The sequence below is a fragment of the Hylobates moloch genome, unplaced genomic scaffold (genome assembly GCF_009828535.3).
Source record: "Hylobates moloch isolate HMO894 unplaced genomic scaffold, HMol_V3 SCAFFOLD_14, whole genome shotgun sequence".
Classification (NCBI taxonomy): Eukaryota; Metazoa; Chordata; class Mammalia; order Primates; family Hylobatidae; genus Hylobates; species Hylobates moloch.
This window is the reverse complement of record NW_026652289.1, coordinates 39,444,977-39,461,449: the sequence shown is the minus strand read 5'-3', so window position 1 is coordinate 39,461,449 and position 16,473 is coordinate 39,444,977. Positions and strand designations below refer to the sequence as shown.

The 16,473-nt window shown below is 43.7% G+C and overlaps 1 protein-coding gene across 1 annotated transcript in view; it reads left to right on the top strand.

Moving 5' to 3' along the window:
• SEMA4B (semaphorin 4B) overlaps positions 1–4,666 on the top strand; it is a 31,752-nt gene extending 27,086 nt beyond the window's left edge. The window contains exons 15-16 of the mRNA XM_032174271.2: positions 4,022–4,047; positions 4,401–4,666. Coding sequence (XP_032030162.2) covers positions 4,022–4,047; positions 4,401–4,666 — 292 coding nt within the window. The remainder of the gene's footprint in view (positions 1–4,021; positions 4,048–4,400) is intronic.
• The last annotated feature ends 11,807 nt before the right edge of the window (positions 4,667–16,473 follow it).

Genomic DNA, 16,473 nt, shown 5'->3' with positions numbered 1-16,473 from the left:
GAGCATCAGCTTTTTGTGCTTCGGTAACTGAGCATCCCATTCGAGGCGTGCAGCTCCTGAGCTGCCCACTGGACTCAGCGATGGAGCGCTTGGGTCTGGTTTAAGTGGATTTGAGTACTCCAAGTTGCTGGCCATTCTCATTCTTTCTTGCCTACTTTCCACATACTCTGCACTAGAAGTGTTTGTCTGTTTGTTTTTTCAACCTTGCTCTCTCTGTCCTTGTTTCTCTCCCCACCTGGCTCACACAGTGCACAAACAGTTAAGGGCACTTCGCTTAGCTGCCTCCACATCCCTGTAGACTACCCTGGAAGGACTGAATGAAATTGATAGTACTAACATTACATCACTCAAATCCCCAAAGCAAGTGTAGCTGGGCGGATAGAAGGAATGACCCTAGAGAAAACAGCTGTCAAGGGCAGCTATTGGCTTATCTTTCATGGAAAGAGAGACATGATGAATTCTAAATGAAGAGAAACCAGAGGCAGAGCAGTGTATGGTCCGGCAAGGCCGCCACACGCAAGCTGGCACTTGGGAAGTACTGAGGGCTGTCTCATGTGTACGGGGTCCTGGGCCGGTCCTTCTGGCCTGGCCATGTGTGAGGAAGGGCGTTTTTGTGCTTTGGAGATGAACACTGCTTAAAGGTTGGGAGCCTGCTGTCAAGGGAGTGCTGACACTCTGCCAGTTCAGTCTGTCTGCAGGACTGTGGGCTGCATATAGGTGGGGGCTGTGTGCAGGCAGGGGCCCTGCCTGGGGATCAGTTTCATAGGACCTGGCCCCAGAGAACCATGCAGGCCTCTTCTGCCTCCTTTTACTTTAATACCCTTGTTTACCCTCCGCTGTGTGTTTTTATTTCTCCGAGAACAGGCATCAATTGGGGCTTTCTAAGGGAGGCAGTACATTTTCATAGAAAGAGATTGAACTTAGGGAGAAGCTGACCCACACTTGAAACTTGTCTTATTTACCTCTGAAATATGTTACCCTCAGCAAGTTACTTTATTTCTTGGAGACTCAGTTTTTTTAATCTTTAAAATGGGGGCAAAATAACACTTACCTGTTAGAGTTTTTTTAAGAATTAGATGCAATGCACATGGAGAGTCTAGCCCAGTAGGTGGCTTGTATTATTACTTATTAGTGACAACTAAGGCTCAAGGCATTGAAGAACTTTTGGATGTAGTCACTGAGCCAGGAAGTGGTGAAGCAATGAATGACAGGAGCCCAGGGGAGCTGATACCAGGGACTAGCTCTACTCCTTCCCTCAGATCGCAGCTGCCAAACCTTAGGACGCAAAGGCACCAAGCAAATTGGAATAGTGTGATGCGAATAAGGACTCATGTCCTAGAATGAGGCTTCTGCATCCCCCACCCATTACCTGTATGTACCATCGTTGATAGCTTGCTTTTTGCAGATCATAAGTGCCTGGTAAGGTAGCACCTTATATGGCGGCCGCTGAGGGCTGGAGAGTTAACTGTTATTTCTTCCATTGAACTCTAAGAAGCAGACTCAGGTTGGGGCCACTAGTGAGGGGTAGGAGAGCTAAGATTCCTCATCAAGGCTGTGTCTAGTGAGAGACAAACATGAACAATGATGGAAATACACATGTTTGGAAGACTGAGCATAGGCACCATGAGAAGATAGAACGAGGGCCTGTTGTATTCCTGGGCACCATGAAGAGCTGCTCTAAAAAGTGGCTGATAATCCAAGAGATGAGTGAGAATTGGGACACAAACAGGAGGAGGAGCATTTTAAGGGAAGAAAACAGGTGGACATGAAAATCCAAGTAGGCTCAAGGAAACAGAGGTGGAGAAAGTAATTGTCCAATGATCTCGGATTCTTTTTTTTTTTCTTGAAACGGAGTCTCGCTCCATGGCCAGGTTGGAGTGCAGTGGTGCAATCTTGGCTCACTGCAACCTCTGCCTCCCTGGTTCAAGCGATTTACTGCCTCAGCCTCCCAAGTAGCTGGGATTACAGGCACGTGCCACCACGCCCAGCTAGTTTTTTTTTTTTTTTTCTGAGTTTCACTCTTGTTGCCCAGGCTGGAGTGCAGTGACGTGATCTCAGCTCACTGCAACCTCCGCCTCCTGGGTTCAAGCGATTCTCCTGCCTCAGCCTTCCTGAGCAGCTGGGATTACAGGCATGCACCACCATGCCCGGCTAATTTTGTATTTTTAGTAGAGACGGGCTTTCTCCATGTTTGTCAGGCTGGTCTTGAACTCCAGAACTCAGATGATCCGCCTGCCTCAGCCTCCCAAAGTGCTGAGATTACAGATGTGAGCCACTGCGCCCGGCCGATCTCGGATTCTTAAGAGGTCTACTTATCCTTCCTGGGATTGGGTATGCAAAGTCCCACTGCATCCTTCCAGAGGGTTCCTCTTTCCATTCTTCATAATCAAATGATTCTTGACTAGGACAGCAAGTGGTTATGTAAAAGGGAAACTTTTTTGGTTTTGTTTTTAAACTGTACAGGGTTGAAGCAAAAATCCATTAATGTCCTTGTTAATGATTGCTCACATTCTTTTGGTTGATTCTTAAAGCATATATTTTAATAAGGGACTGGAAACCACAGCTGTTAATCAATGTTCTCTGGTTTTTACCTCTGAGTCATGGCTTTAGATCAGGGAGCTAGCATTTCAAATTTGCTACCGGGTGAGAAGTTTTGCATGGCTTATATGATATTACTTGATTGTTTTTACAAAGTTTAGAGGCTACAAAACTGCCCAGGTTTTATGATCTCTACTGACCTTGTCAAATGGATGATGGGATGGGTGCTGTGTTTCCCATTTTATGGATATTGAGTGTGCAAGAGATGACAGTTATTTCTTTTATCAACTTCCAGAAAGTGAACTCTGGTTGAGACCTGCAATAGTGAGAGAGATAAGATCACTCATCAAGGCAAATTGATTCCAGATAAATGAGGCATTGAGTAGGTGGTGAATGCTAAGAAAGACCTATGTCTTCTGAAAACTGCATCATTAATTGTATTGTTATTGATCCATCTTGGGTAATGATAGTGTTAGGGAAAGCGAGTTGCAAAGTTGGTTGAGAACCATTGCTTTGTCTCTTCAAGGCACTTGCATCTGAAAAGGCATGGGCAGGACTGGGGGAACCCTGTGGTTGCCATTCTGTTGCCAAAGGGCCAGTGCAGGGAGGTAGCTTGAGAGTTAATAATGGAGAGTGGTTGCAGTTTCCATAGGAGAGAAGCCAGGTTGCCAGGCTCACTGTTCAGGGGTGTGTGTGTGCTGGATACTAGAACAGTGAAAATAACTGAGATGGAGCGGGAAGAGAAGTGTATGTATTTCTCACCTGCCTGCATCTGAGAGGCTCAATATCTTGCTATATACCCATGAGTGCAAGTCTGTTGTCTGATTTGAGGAAAGAGATGGGCCAAGGGAAGAATAGAGCTGAGGGTCAAAGTAGGGTGCCTTCCCTGAGAAGTGGTGCCAGATACAGCAAATGAAAATAGAGAACACTCAGTTAAATTTGAACTTTGGATAACAAATAAGTCACTTATTTTTTAAGTATGTGTGTCTCAAATATTGCATGAGACATACTTACACTAAGGGAAAAAAAACCCACAACCCTAAAGTTGTTTATATGAAATTTGAATTTGACTGGGCGTCCTGTATTTTATCTGGCAACCCTACTGAGGAGACTCAGAATGCTCCAGTGGCTTCTTGCTCAACTGCATGGACAGGGGCCGCTCCTTTGGGCCACTTCAAGCACATTATTTGGTGGTGGCCACAGGGCATTCTGTTGGGCATGAAACTCCTGAGACAGAACCTGCTAAAGTGGCTGGCTGTGGGGTGGAGTGCCTACCGGGAGCTGTGTTCTTCCACAGCTTTCTTCCTGGGATCCTACAGTCAGGGTGTCATTCCAACCCTCCTTCCCTCTTTCCCTGGAGCATGTGACCATCTCATCCTTGCTGTGTTGCTTCTGTCCTCCAACCCTGCCCTTGAAGCCCTGGTTCTCTTGGGAGCCAGATAGATACTACCCCTCAGTCTATTCCTCTTTCCCCGCTCCTCAGAGTTAATGTCATGGATTTGACTCAAGGTTTGTGTTTCACATTTACACTTTTCCTAAGCAGAGATGAGGAGCACCCCCATGGGGTAAGCAAGGGAACCTTGGGCGAGTAGCAAGCATGACATGAGACCTCCCCACAGTCCCTGGCTTGGTGGCCTCCATCCTGACTTCGAGCCTGAGCTTCTGACATCGTCATCTGTTTCTACTCTCCATCCCTGCACACCAACCCACCTCTGCACTCACAGTTTTTCCTGTGGTTGGCACTCTGGGGCTCTAAGGGCTCTACAGAGATAGCCAAACTTGCTAATATGCTAACTAGCGTTAGTCTGGCCAAGAAGAACATAACCCCTGTCTGATCATGGTGTACTTCTTTGCCTGGGTAGAAACTTCTGCAGGCTCCCTGCTAGCAGCAGCCAGTGTCACTCTGGAAGGCCAGGGCCTGCTGCCTTGGCAGATCCAGCTAACAACAGCAGAGGGCTCAGGCTCCTGGTGGCTGGTCCTTCTGGCTCGGGAAGTCACCTTCCCTCCCAGCTTTGGGTTCGTAGGCTCTGGACCCAGCCTCGACATCCTAGCCCTGCAGCCTACTAGTGGGGATGAAATCAGCCTCCCCAGAGTCAACAAGACTTACGTCACAAACTCTAAATGTTAAAATCTCATCCAGTGGAAAATATCCTTAATATTTTATTTCTTTGAACAATTGCCATGACTAGGACTGGTTACATAATGTGTGGGGGCCAGTGCAAAATGGAAATACAGGGCCTCATGTTAAAAAAGTATTCAGAGCTGGCCAGGCGTGGTGGCTCACACCTGTAATCCCAGTACTTTCGGAGGCTGAGGTGGGCAGATCACGAGGTCAGGAGATTGAGACCAGCCTGGCTAACACGGTGAAACCCCGTCTCTACTAAAACCACAAAAAATTAGCCGAGCGTGGTGGCAGGTGCCTGTAGTCCCAGCTACTCGGGAGACTGAGGCAGGAGAATGGCGTGAACCTGGGAGGCGGAGCTTGCAGTGAGCCGAGATCATGCCGCTGCACTCCAGCCTGGGCAACAGAGCGAGACTCCTCTGTCTCAAAAAAAAAAAAAAGTATTCAGAACTTCAAGATGGTGACAGTGGAGCATTAAACCAAGCATGGGGCCTTCTAAGTGCAGTGCCCTGTATGACTGACCTTACACACCTGTGAAGCTGGCCCTGGTCACGACCCCTTTATCGGTTTTCAACGTCATGTGCCATTCTGTGTTCTGAACAAATGCTCTGGCTCTGTTTTCAAATGTAATGGCCTCTCCAAGTTGATTACTTGTGAGGCTCAGGTATCTTCCTTGTGAACCAAAGCTTGATCAATATTCATTCAAAAAATGAAATTCGTTTCAAATGGAGACAGGTATGATGGATGTGTTAAGAACCTAGGTGTGAGAGTTGCTAGTTTCTCTCTGTCCATCAGTCCTTTGCATTTCTTTCCATACGCAGACCTTTAGCATTAACAAGGAGAGTTATAGTTCAGCACTTCATGTCCATCTTCTTTGTTTTCATAGCCCTGGCTATTCATCTTGGTTAAGTGACACAATTATTCCCTTGTCATTCTTCTTGCATGTTAAATAGGGATAACTCAAAGGATTGTACTGCTGATAAAAAGAAATAGCCCCTGTAATGTCGGGATGCTCAATAATTGTTCCCATGTTCCCTTCTGTCATCTCATCTGGACCTAGGTGGTCTGTAATTGCAATGCATCAGGACATTAGATTTTTTTTTTTTTTTTTTTTTTAGAGATGGGGTCTTGCTCTGTTGCCTAGGCTGGAGTGCAGTTGTACGATCTTGATCTTGGCTCACTGCAACCTCCGCCTCCTGGGTTCAAGTGATTATCCTGCCTCAGCCTCCAGAGTAGCTGGGACTACAAGTGCCCGCCACCGTGCCCGGCTAATTTTTTGTAGTTTTAATAGAGATGGGGTTTCACTGTGTTAGCCAGGATGGTCGCGATCTTCTGACCTCGTGATCCTCCCGCCTTGGCCTCCCGGATTACAGGGGTGAGCCACCGCACCTGGCTGACATTAGATCTTGTAACTCACCAGTAGCTGGGAATCAGAACAATGTTGAGGAATAAAGCAGTTTTGCTCATACACACACAAACTGGTCCATAACACTGGTATGTTTTCATTCAGACTATTTTTAAGGTGATACCAGACACTTGCCTGATCCTGCTGTGAGAAAGCTGCCTTCTCTGGAACTGGTGAAGTTCATTCTGATATGAGAACCCCAGGACTAACCTTGGACGAAGTGAAGTGAGGCTTATGTAAAAGGAGATTTATTATAAGAAATTGGTTCATGTAATTATGGAGGCTGAGCATTCCTATTATCTGCCATCCGCAAGCAAGCTGGAGACCCAGACAAGCTGGTGGTGTAATTAAGTCTCAGTCTGAAGGCCAGAGATGAGATGAGATGTCCCAGGTCAAGAAGTGAGGCAAGAAAAAAGGGACAAATTCCTCCTTCCTCCACCTTTTGTTCTATTCATGCCCTCAGTGGATTGCGTGGTGCCTGCCCACATCGGGTGAGGGTGGATCTTTCTCACTCAGTCCACTGATTCAAATGCTAATGTCTTCCAGAAACACCCATGCAGACACACCCAGAAACAATGTTGAATCTGGGCACCCTGTGCCCAGTCAAATTGACACATAAAATTAACCATCCTAACATCCCAGAGCTCATCCTGCCATTGGTTCAAATGTGTATCTCAATCACCTAGAAATGGTTTTCAGGAAGCAAGTGCCAAGACCCCAGTCCCAGAAGTGCTGGATCATGGTGTCCAGAATAAAGTCTGGCTTGAGAATTCGACAATATTTTCAGGACATTCTGATTCATATTCTTTTTGTTTGTTTGTTTTTTGAGACGGAGTCTCGCTCTGTCGCCCAGGCTGGAGTGCAGTGGCGCAATCTCGGCCCACTGCAAGCTCCGCCTCTCGGGTTCACGCCATTCTCCTGCCTCAGCCTCCCGAGTAGCTGGGACCATATTCTTAATTAAGTACCATTGGATTAATTCACCCTTTTTCTTCTACACAGAAGGGAATTAAGAACTGGAGTCACACCCTTCTAAGTTCAGAAAACAGTTTTAGTTGGAAAAAAAAAAATCAATCTTCAAAATGTGAAGATTAAAAAAAAAATCCCATCAAGGCACATGGAAATGGTCACAAGCTTTGGGCCCATTTAACCATTTTCCAGCAAAGTTGATAGCAGAATTAATTAAGGTCACACAGATAGTAAGTGACAGAAACGGGACTAGAATCTGTGTTACTGGGCTCCTAAAGCAATTTTTCTCTCCAGTATGTTCTCTTTCTTGTCTGCTGTTTTGCTTAGAACTAAGTCTAGTCAATGAGTTGAACTGATGAATTCCAGTGATAGCAATACTGTCTTAGTGAGGAGCTCATTTGCTTATACTTCGAAAATGAATGTTTAGTTTAGAAGTTTAAATTTATTTTCAGTTTTCCTTATTGGGGATGGTCAAAACTCAACACCCAATGGGCTCAGGTCACCAGCTGTCTAGGGGTGGAAGATAGAGCCCTTCAGTGCAGCTGGCGAGCTTCCATCACTCCTCTGTGTGTTGGATGTCTTTCTCAGTTATGCCCTAGTGGAAACTGCAGTCCAGCCTCCTGGTAATGGCATCACGATTATGGTTGATCCGCTCTGTGTAGCCGAAATAGGTGTGATTTCCTGAGTAAGAGGAGCATTAGCTGATTTCTTGAAAATACATGCTCCCTGATTTAGCCAGGTTCATGCGCTTTCACCTTTTTATGTCTTTAATTAAAAACTGAAAATATCCTTTGCCCTGAAAGATGAATGAGGATAAATGCCCTATTATTAGCACACACCACCTTTGGAGTGAAATGATTCACTCTGTGATTAAATGCAAATTGCTTCTTAAGAATAATTAGCCCAGGTGGCCTGTAAGCCCAGGAGCTCACCGTTCATCAGGACTAGTGTTCATCCAATTACTTCTTTACTGAAGATTGGGTGCCTGATGGATCATACTTCTTGGCTTTGGAAGGGCTGGAGGCACACCCTCCTAAGTTCGAAGATCAATTTTAAATAGAAACAAAATCAACATAATTTAAGGACTAAAAAAATTTAAATCCTATCAAGGCAAATGGAAATGTGCACAAGCCTCAGATCCCTGCAACAACTTTCCAGCAGTGACAAATTCATTCTACAAAGAAGTCGGTAGAATCATTTTTCCTGAAAAAGCAATCGAGTTAGGGGAGCTGGTATTTGCAAACTCAGTTCATGTGGCTTGGTTGGGCCTGTTGTTACCTGCTCTGATTCCTTAGCCCATAGCTTACCCATCAAACTAACTGCTCAGATGCACCTATTGTTTAAGTTTCTCTTAAAATGCACGATGATAATAGCTAATTCTGCAAAGCCCTTGTATGTCAGATCCTACATGAGATGCTTTGCATATTTTATTTCTCACCACGACTGTATAGGAAAGGTAAGATTAACACCATTTTACACTTGAGGAAACTGAGATAGAGAGACTTTAAGTACCCAAGATTACAAAGCCAATACATGGCCTTCTTACAAATGCGAAGCGTTTTGTGAAAAAACTGCTGAGTAACAGAATGTGAATGCATCAGGATAAAATCTAAAATGACTGGGAAAACAATTCAATGATTGCCTCGCTGTTGCTGAGTCAGTAGCACCTTTAAAAAGAAACAGTATATAAAGGTACATGCATTGGTGCCTGTGTTTTGAGCAACCATGTCTTAATAGGACAGCCATTCCCCTTCTCTACTTCATTTGTATCTCTGAACAAGAACAAAGTTCACATCCTTCAGATACATAGGGATTGAGAAAGAGTTAAATTACCATTTGGGTAATAAAGGAATTAAAATCTCTTTCAAGCAGGTCATAATTAATTCTTTTAATTATAGATTACTTGAAAAGGGAGAAAAAAGGAAGGAGAAGGTTTTATCATCTGATTAATAAACCTCTGTTAGCATTTTCATATGCCCTCATGTAATTTTTTTCTCTGCTGCATGCTTCAGTTATCTATCGCAGTGTAAGAGTTTTTTTTTTTTTTTTTTTTTTTTTTCAAATTTACTGGCTTAAAACAACAAACAACGATTTCACAGTTTCTCTAGACTGAGAGCCCTGGAGCAGTTTAGTGGGGTAGTTGTGACTCAGGCTCTCTCGTGATGCTGCAGTCAAGCTGTTTGCCAGGGCTACAGTCATCTCTAGGCGTGACTGCGGAAGGAGCCACTCCACGATGGCTCACATGACTGCTGGCAGATCCCAGAAGACCTGCTTCCAGGCTTACTCACATGGCTGGTGGCAGGTGGCAGCTTCTCACCACGTGGGCCTCTCCATATGGTGCCTGAGTGTCCACACAAAATGGCAGGTGGCTTCCATCTTTGGCAGCTGGTTTCCTCCAGGGTGAGTGATGAGAGGGAGAAAAAGAGAAAGAGAGGAAGGGGGGTGAGGAGAGAGAGAGAGAGAGAGGAGAGAGAGAGACTGAACCTATACATGGAAATTCCAGTCAATCTTAGAATTGACATTCCATCACTTCTCAATTCAATTCACTAGAAGCAAGTCACTAAGTCACTAAGAAATTAAGTTACATTTCTTAAAGAAAACTATCAAAGAATTTGTAGGCTGTCTCACGCATCCGTGTGAAGAGACTTTGAGCAACAAGGCTGTTTATTTCACCTGGGTGCAGGCGGGTTGAGTCCGAAAAAGGAGTCAGCAAAGGGTGGTGGATTATCATTAGTTCTTACAGGTTTTGGGATAGACAGTGGAGTTAGGAGCAATGTTTTGCGGGCAGGGGGTGGATCTCACAAAGTACATTCTCAAGGGTGGGGAGAATTACAAAGAACCTTCTTAAGGGTGGGGGAGATTATAAGGTACATTGATCAGTTATAGTGGGGCAGAAACAAATCACAATGGTGGAATGTCATCAGTTAAGGCTATTTTCACTTCCTTTGTGGATCTTCAGTTGCTTCAGGCCATCTGGATATATACGTGCAGGTCACAGGGGATATGATGGCTTAGCTTGGGCTCACAGGCCTGACATTCCTGTCTTCTTATATTAATAAGAAAAGCAAAACAAAAGAGTGAAGTGTGGGAGCGGCGATAAATTTTGGGGATGGTATGGAGAGATAATGGATGATGTTTCTCAGGGCTGCTTCGAGCGGGATTAGAGGCAGCGTGGGAACCTAGAATGGGAGAGATTAAACTGAAGAAAGATTTTGGGGTAAGGGGTGATATTGTGGGGTTGTTAGAAGGAGCATTTGTTGTATAGAATGATTGGTGGTGGCCTGGATGCAGTTTTGTATGAATTGAGAAACTAAACGGAAGACACAAGGTCTGAATAAAAGAAGGAGAAAAATAGATATTAAAGGACTAAGAATTGGGAGTACCCAGGACATCCAATTAGAGAGTGCCCGGGGGGGTTCAGCGTAATTACTTGCTTGGTTGGCAAGTTTTTGGGCTCTATCTTTCAGTTTTTTTTAATGTTGTCATATACCAGGCCAGATTGAGTTAGGGAAAAACAGCACTCTTCATGTAAAAATATACAGAGTCCCCAGATGGCTGTTTCTGGGACTGCCCAACACTGCTTGATCTGGATGTAGGTATTCTCCCCAATTTTGTGGAGACATATGTATTCCTTTTCCCCTTTTCCCTTTCCCTTTGCTCCACCTTTAGCATTTGCTAAGTTAATCAATGTACTCTTTTACTACATTGATTATTAAATTTTTAATTGTAAAAAAAAAAATACAGAGTCCTCCTCCCCCCCCCCTTTTTTTTTTTTTAGCAGTGAGTAAGTCAAGGCCTCAGCGATTTTGGAGGAAAGAGAAATGCATGGGCGTATCTTTAAAACCATCACACAGTATCTTTAAAAGGGTTGGGATTATAGGATATATTTGGTTATTTAAAGGTCTTTTTTCTTTTGACATAATGGAAAAAATTAATAGCTGCATAATATACCATAAAGTGGATTTTTCATAATTTTCATACCTACATACCTACCTAGATTGTTTTCTAATGTCTATTAGCACGAGTGATACTGTATAGATATTTTTGCTGTAGTTCTTTATATTATTTCATTGGGATACATTTCTACAAGTGTGACAACAGAGTCAAGTATATGGATATCTTCTAAAACTTTTTTGTACCTATGGCTATATTCCTTTTTTAAAGGGGTGGGCCAGTTTACAGTCATACCTATCAGATAACAGATTCACTGCAGTAGTTAAAAATCATGTTTCAAGTCTCAATGATGGTGGAGCAGTGATATAAACAGGATGCGATGACCGCTTTCCCCCAAAACGGTGCTAGCTGCTTCTTCAGTGTCCCAGGTATCATGGGACCTGGTTGACACAGAACCCTTTCTCCATAGGCTTGGCTAAGGAAAATCACAATAATATAAATAATATTGTGTTACATAGCATGTATAGATTGAAAATTTATTCTGTATTTCAGTGGAACATTTTTAGAACACTATGGCTGAGGTAGTCAAACTGTTATAGGAGTTATTAAGAAATTATTTTAGGCAGGTAGAGAGGAAAAGGGATCCTTGGAAAGTTTTCGTCTCTTTTAAAGCAGCTCCAGAAACGTTTCTTGTCTAGCGGGAAAACCCAGCTCTTAGAACTGGGCAGGCAACCTTTGAAATGCAAATACAAGCCATTAGAAACTGGGTCCACCCAAACATGGCGATTCCCACCGTTGTCTTCTCGCCCTTGCCCCAATACGTGCCTGGCCACATGGCCGCCTCCACACATCCCCATGTGTGTAGAACATTATGGAGCCCTGTATTTGCATATTAAAAGATTAGGGTGGGAGGGCCAGTTTTTTTTTTCACGGGCTATGTGAATGACCTGCCTGGTCAAACCAATCCCCTGAACCCTATGCAAATCAGGCAGCACCTCTTCCAGCCTCCTCATAAAATTGGCTGGTATCCACGGCACATGGGATGTACCCTCTCGGCTTTGGACCCCCCCCTCCCCGCCCCACCTCTGTACGGGGAAGCTTCTTCTTTCTTTCTTCTCCCTTCTTTCTTGCCTATTAAACTCTCCGCTCCTTAAAACCACTTCACGTGTGTCAGTGTCATCCTATCTAATTTGGCATGAGACAAGAGCCCTGGTGTTCCTCCACTCATCAGAGCCGTATCAAAACTACCACTATTATCTTTTGAAATATATCCTTCCCAAACAAGTACCATATGTTTAATGTGTGATATTATTATGGTAGTAATATTATGAAAGTGATTTGTAGTGTATTGCTTAGTTCTTAAAAATAATTGTATTATAATTAAACTATCATGACTTAATTTCTCTTCGTTAATGTAACAGTTTTATTAAAATGTAATTCACATACTATACAATTTATCAAAGTGTACAATTCAGTAGTCTTTAGTATATTCATAGAATTGTGAACACACATTTTAGAGCATTTTCAGCACCCTAAAAAGAAGCCCTGTACCCATTTGCGGTGTGACTTCATTTATTCTAAAAAGAAATAATCACAAACACCTCCTTTTCATGGATGCCTAGGACTGTTTTTCTATATCCTTTTTTTTTTTTTTTTTTTTTTTTTTTTTTTTGAGACAGAATCTTGCTCTTGTCGCCCAGGCTGGAGTGCAATGGCGCGATCTCGACTCACTGCAACCTCCGCCTCCTGGGTTCAGGCGATGCTCCTGCCTCAGCCTCTTGAATAGCTGGGATTACAGGCATGTGACGCCACGCCCGGCTAATTTTGTGTGTGGTGTGTGTATTTTTAGTAGAGACGGGGTTTTACCATGTTGGCCAGGCTGATCTCGAACTCCTGACATCAGGTGATCCTCCCACCGAGGCCTCCTAAAGTGCTGGGATTACAGGCGTGAGCCACCGCGCCTGGCCCTATATCTTTTTTTGTGATCTGATTTCAGATGTGGAGAAAGAGAGTGCCTTGCCTAATACTCTCAAAAATTTGTCATTGGACACAGGAATAAAAGCCAGCCCTCTGTGGCCTTAGACAGAGCTATGGAATATTAGACCTCATTTCAGGGACAGTTTATTTCCCTCAGACTGGGGAGCTGAGAGATTTTTTAAAAAGCTCTGTAAAGGTAAATATTTCAAATATACGGAGCATGTTCTGATGCTCTTGATCGGAAGCATCTTGATGAAATCTTTATAGGAGGTTAGGCTGAAAAAAAGAGCTGTGAGTAATCAGCAATGTGTCAGGCATCCCTTTACTGACCATAAGTTCAACATATTTTTAATATTGTCTTCCTTTTAGAAAGACAATTCTGGTGACTTCACTTTTTTTTTTTTCTTTGACACGGAGTCTCTGTTGCCCAGGCTAGAATGCAGTGGTGCGATCTCGGCTCACTGGAAGCTCCACCTCCCAGGTTCACACCATTCTCCTGCCTCAGCCTCCCGAGTAGCTGGGACTACAGGCGCCGGCCACCACGCCCGGCTAATTTTTTGTATTTTTAGTAGAGACAGGGTTTCACCGTGTTAGCTAGGATGGTCTCGATCTCCTGACCTCGTGATCTGCCCGCCTTGGCCTTCCAAAGTGCTGGGATTCCAGGCGTGAGCCACCGCGCCTGGCCTTCACTTTTAGGTCAATGAAATCACTGTCTACTGGTGTCAATAACAAAATGATAAAAAAAAAAAAAAAGGGAAGCGTTTTGCACACAAACAGAATAGAATTTCAGCTTGTGACGCAGGGCCTCTGTGAAGTAATTCACTTCCTCCATAAGCAGAGGACACCAATTTCCTCCCCAGGAGGTCAGAAGCAGAAGGGGTAGGGTTATCACTCTAAGAGGCTTTTGAAATGCAATTGCCCTGCCAGTTTTGTTTAGCTACAAGGTTACTCTCAGACATAGGCAATAATGAGAAAGTAATAGCTGGGATGGTCTTGGGTTGACCCACGCAGAGAAAGATCAACTTTTTTTTCTTTAATAGGGGGACATGTGACCGTGATGACTCCTGTTTCTTTCAGATGCTTTTGGTGTTGACTGGTCACCCGAATGAGACAAGGATTCTTAGGTCAATCCATTTTCCTGTATCAGGAGACACACATCAAAACTTGGCATCAAAATTTCACCCCTTCCCATGACTCTGTTCCTCTGTAGATGGGGAAGAGGGCTTCCCTTCTGGCCCTTGGGCAGAAGGCTCCTTATTTGTATTCAGTGATTGTGTTAGCAGAAAGGGGTCCCCATCGAGACTCCAAGAGAGGGTTCTTGGATCTCACACAAGAAAGAATTTGAGGCAAATCCATAAAGTGAAAGCAAGTTTATTAAGAAAGTAAAGGAACAGACTGGGTGCAGTGGCTCATGCCTGTAATCCTAGCACTTTGGGAGGCCAAGGCGGGCAGATCACGAGGTCAGGAGATCGAGAGCATCCTGGCTAACACGGTGAAACTCTGTCTCTACTAAAAATACAAAACAAAAAATTAGCTGGTCGTGGTGGCAGGCGCCTGTAGTCCCAGCAACTCGGGAGGCTGAGGCAGGAGAATGGCGTGAACCCGGGAGGCAGAGCTTCCAGTGAGCTGAGATCGCACCACTGCACTCCAGCCTGGGTGACAGAGCGAGACTCCGTGTCAAAAAAAAAAAAAAAAAAAAAGGAAAGTAAAGGCATATGGAATGGCTACTTCATAGGCAGAGCAACCCCAAGGGCTGCTGGACTAAGAATACTTTTCGTTATTTCTTGATTATATGCTAAACAAGGGATGGATTATTCATGAGTTTTCTGGGAAAGGGGTGGGCAAGTCCTGGAACTGAGGGTTCTTCCCCCTTTTAGACCCTATAGGGTAATTTCCTGAGGTTGCCTTGGCATTTGTAAAGTATGGTGGCACTGGTGTCTTTTAGCATGCTAAAAGTGTCTTTTAGTGTCTTTTAGCATGCTAATGCATTATAATTACTGTATAATGAGCAGTGAGGGTGACCAGAGGTCACTCTTGTCGCCATCTTTGTTTTGATGGGTTTTGGCTGGCTTCTTTACTGCAACCTGCTTTATCACAAGGTCTTTGTGACCTGTATCTTGTGCTGACCTCCTATCCCATCCTGTGACTTAGAATGCCTAACCTCCTGGGAATGCAGCCCAGCAGGTCTCAGCCTCATTTTACCCAGCACCTGTTCAAGATGGAGTCCCTCTGGTTCCAACACCTCTGACAATCAAATTGGGCTGCTGGTGATATAAGACTTCCTGATTTTGCAGCAGTAAATAATTCTAATAAGAGGACTCCAATAGAGCCTGAAGCTATAGATATTTCCATAATGCAAGCCAACCTGGAGAGTCCCTTTTAGGCCAATTCTGGATCCCCACACACATCTTGTAGAAGACTCAGATATCACCTGCCTATAATTCTTTCTTAAGTAGGCTGTATGAACTGGTACAGATAAAATGAAAACCTAGCTCCCTCAAACTGGCTCTTCACCTGAACCTGAACCCACACTGAAACACTTGAAAGTTTTGATAAAGGCACCTTTTTCAGTCTTAAAATAGAAAGGCAGATTTTTGAAAGCCAGACAATTTTAAAATAAATTCTCCTAGAGAAACAGCTGTTATCAAAGTAAATTGTCTCTGTTCAAGGCATCTACTGGTTTATACGGCAATCCAGAAGTTTACCACCTCTCTAAAAGATCAGGTCTCCTTTTCTTTTTAAAATTAGACTTGTGTTCATGGTTGTTGGTCAAATATATGGTAAATACCTGAATCTCTACAAAGAGATCTTCAAATTTCAAAGTATTTTTATGATGGTCATATGCAAGAACACCCTGCATTTAGTTGCACACTGGTATTCCTTTGTTCAATCTCTCATTTCAGTTTTAAAAATAAATGAAACAAATACATTAGCATTTAACATTTTCTTAATAATTGATATTTTTCAATTTTATGAAGTCTGTACCTTCTATTTTCAGATTTGTTTTGATCAGGAGAAAGCCCTTTGATCAAAAGAAGGCATCTTGATAATAATACCAGCTCTGCTCAATTCAAAATGCCATTTTGAAGAGTAAAGGATAGCATATGTGAGAAGTGCTAGACCACAGTCAATGTTTCCTTTTGTTATTACTCTTTATATTGTTAAAGAATTCACTGTTAAATGTGTTCTCCTGCTGCCGTGCCTTTCAGGAAACCTGAATATTTTGGAAGAATAGCCATTTTTGATGTCCTATGAATGGTCTTTGAGGGTTCGGCAAGGATATTTGACTAGTGGGTTTGGTCTTACTTTTTATCTCTTACTTGATATTGTAATAGATGTGAAAGGCACATGTTCTCTAGTGTGTGCCGATGTTGGTTGTGGGAGAGATTTGAGAGCACTGTAATTTCCTTGGCATTTCCCCCACGGAGCTGTGATAGTCCCAAAACCTGCACTCGTGGCCGCCTGCTGAACGGCTGATAACTGATGAAGTAGACTTGAGAAATATGTGGCTCTGTAGGACTTCTGCAAGAGAAGGTATCCAAAGGCACTAGTATTAGTGTGCAGCTCCCAG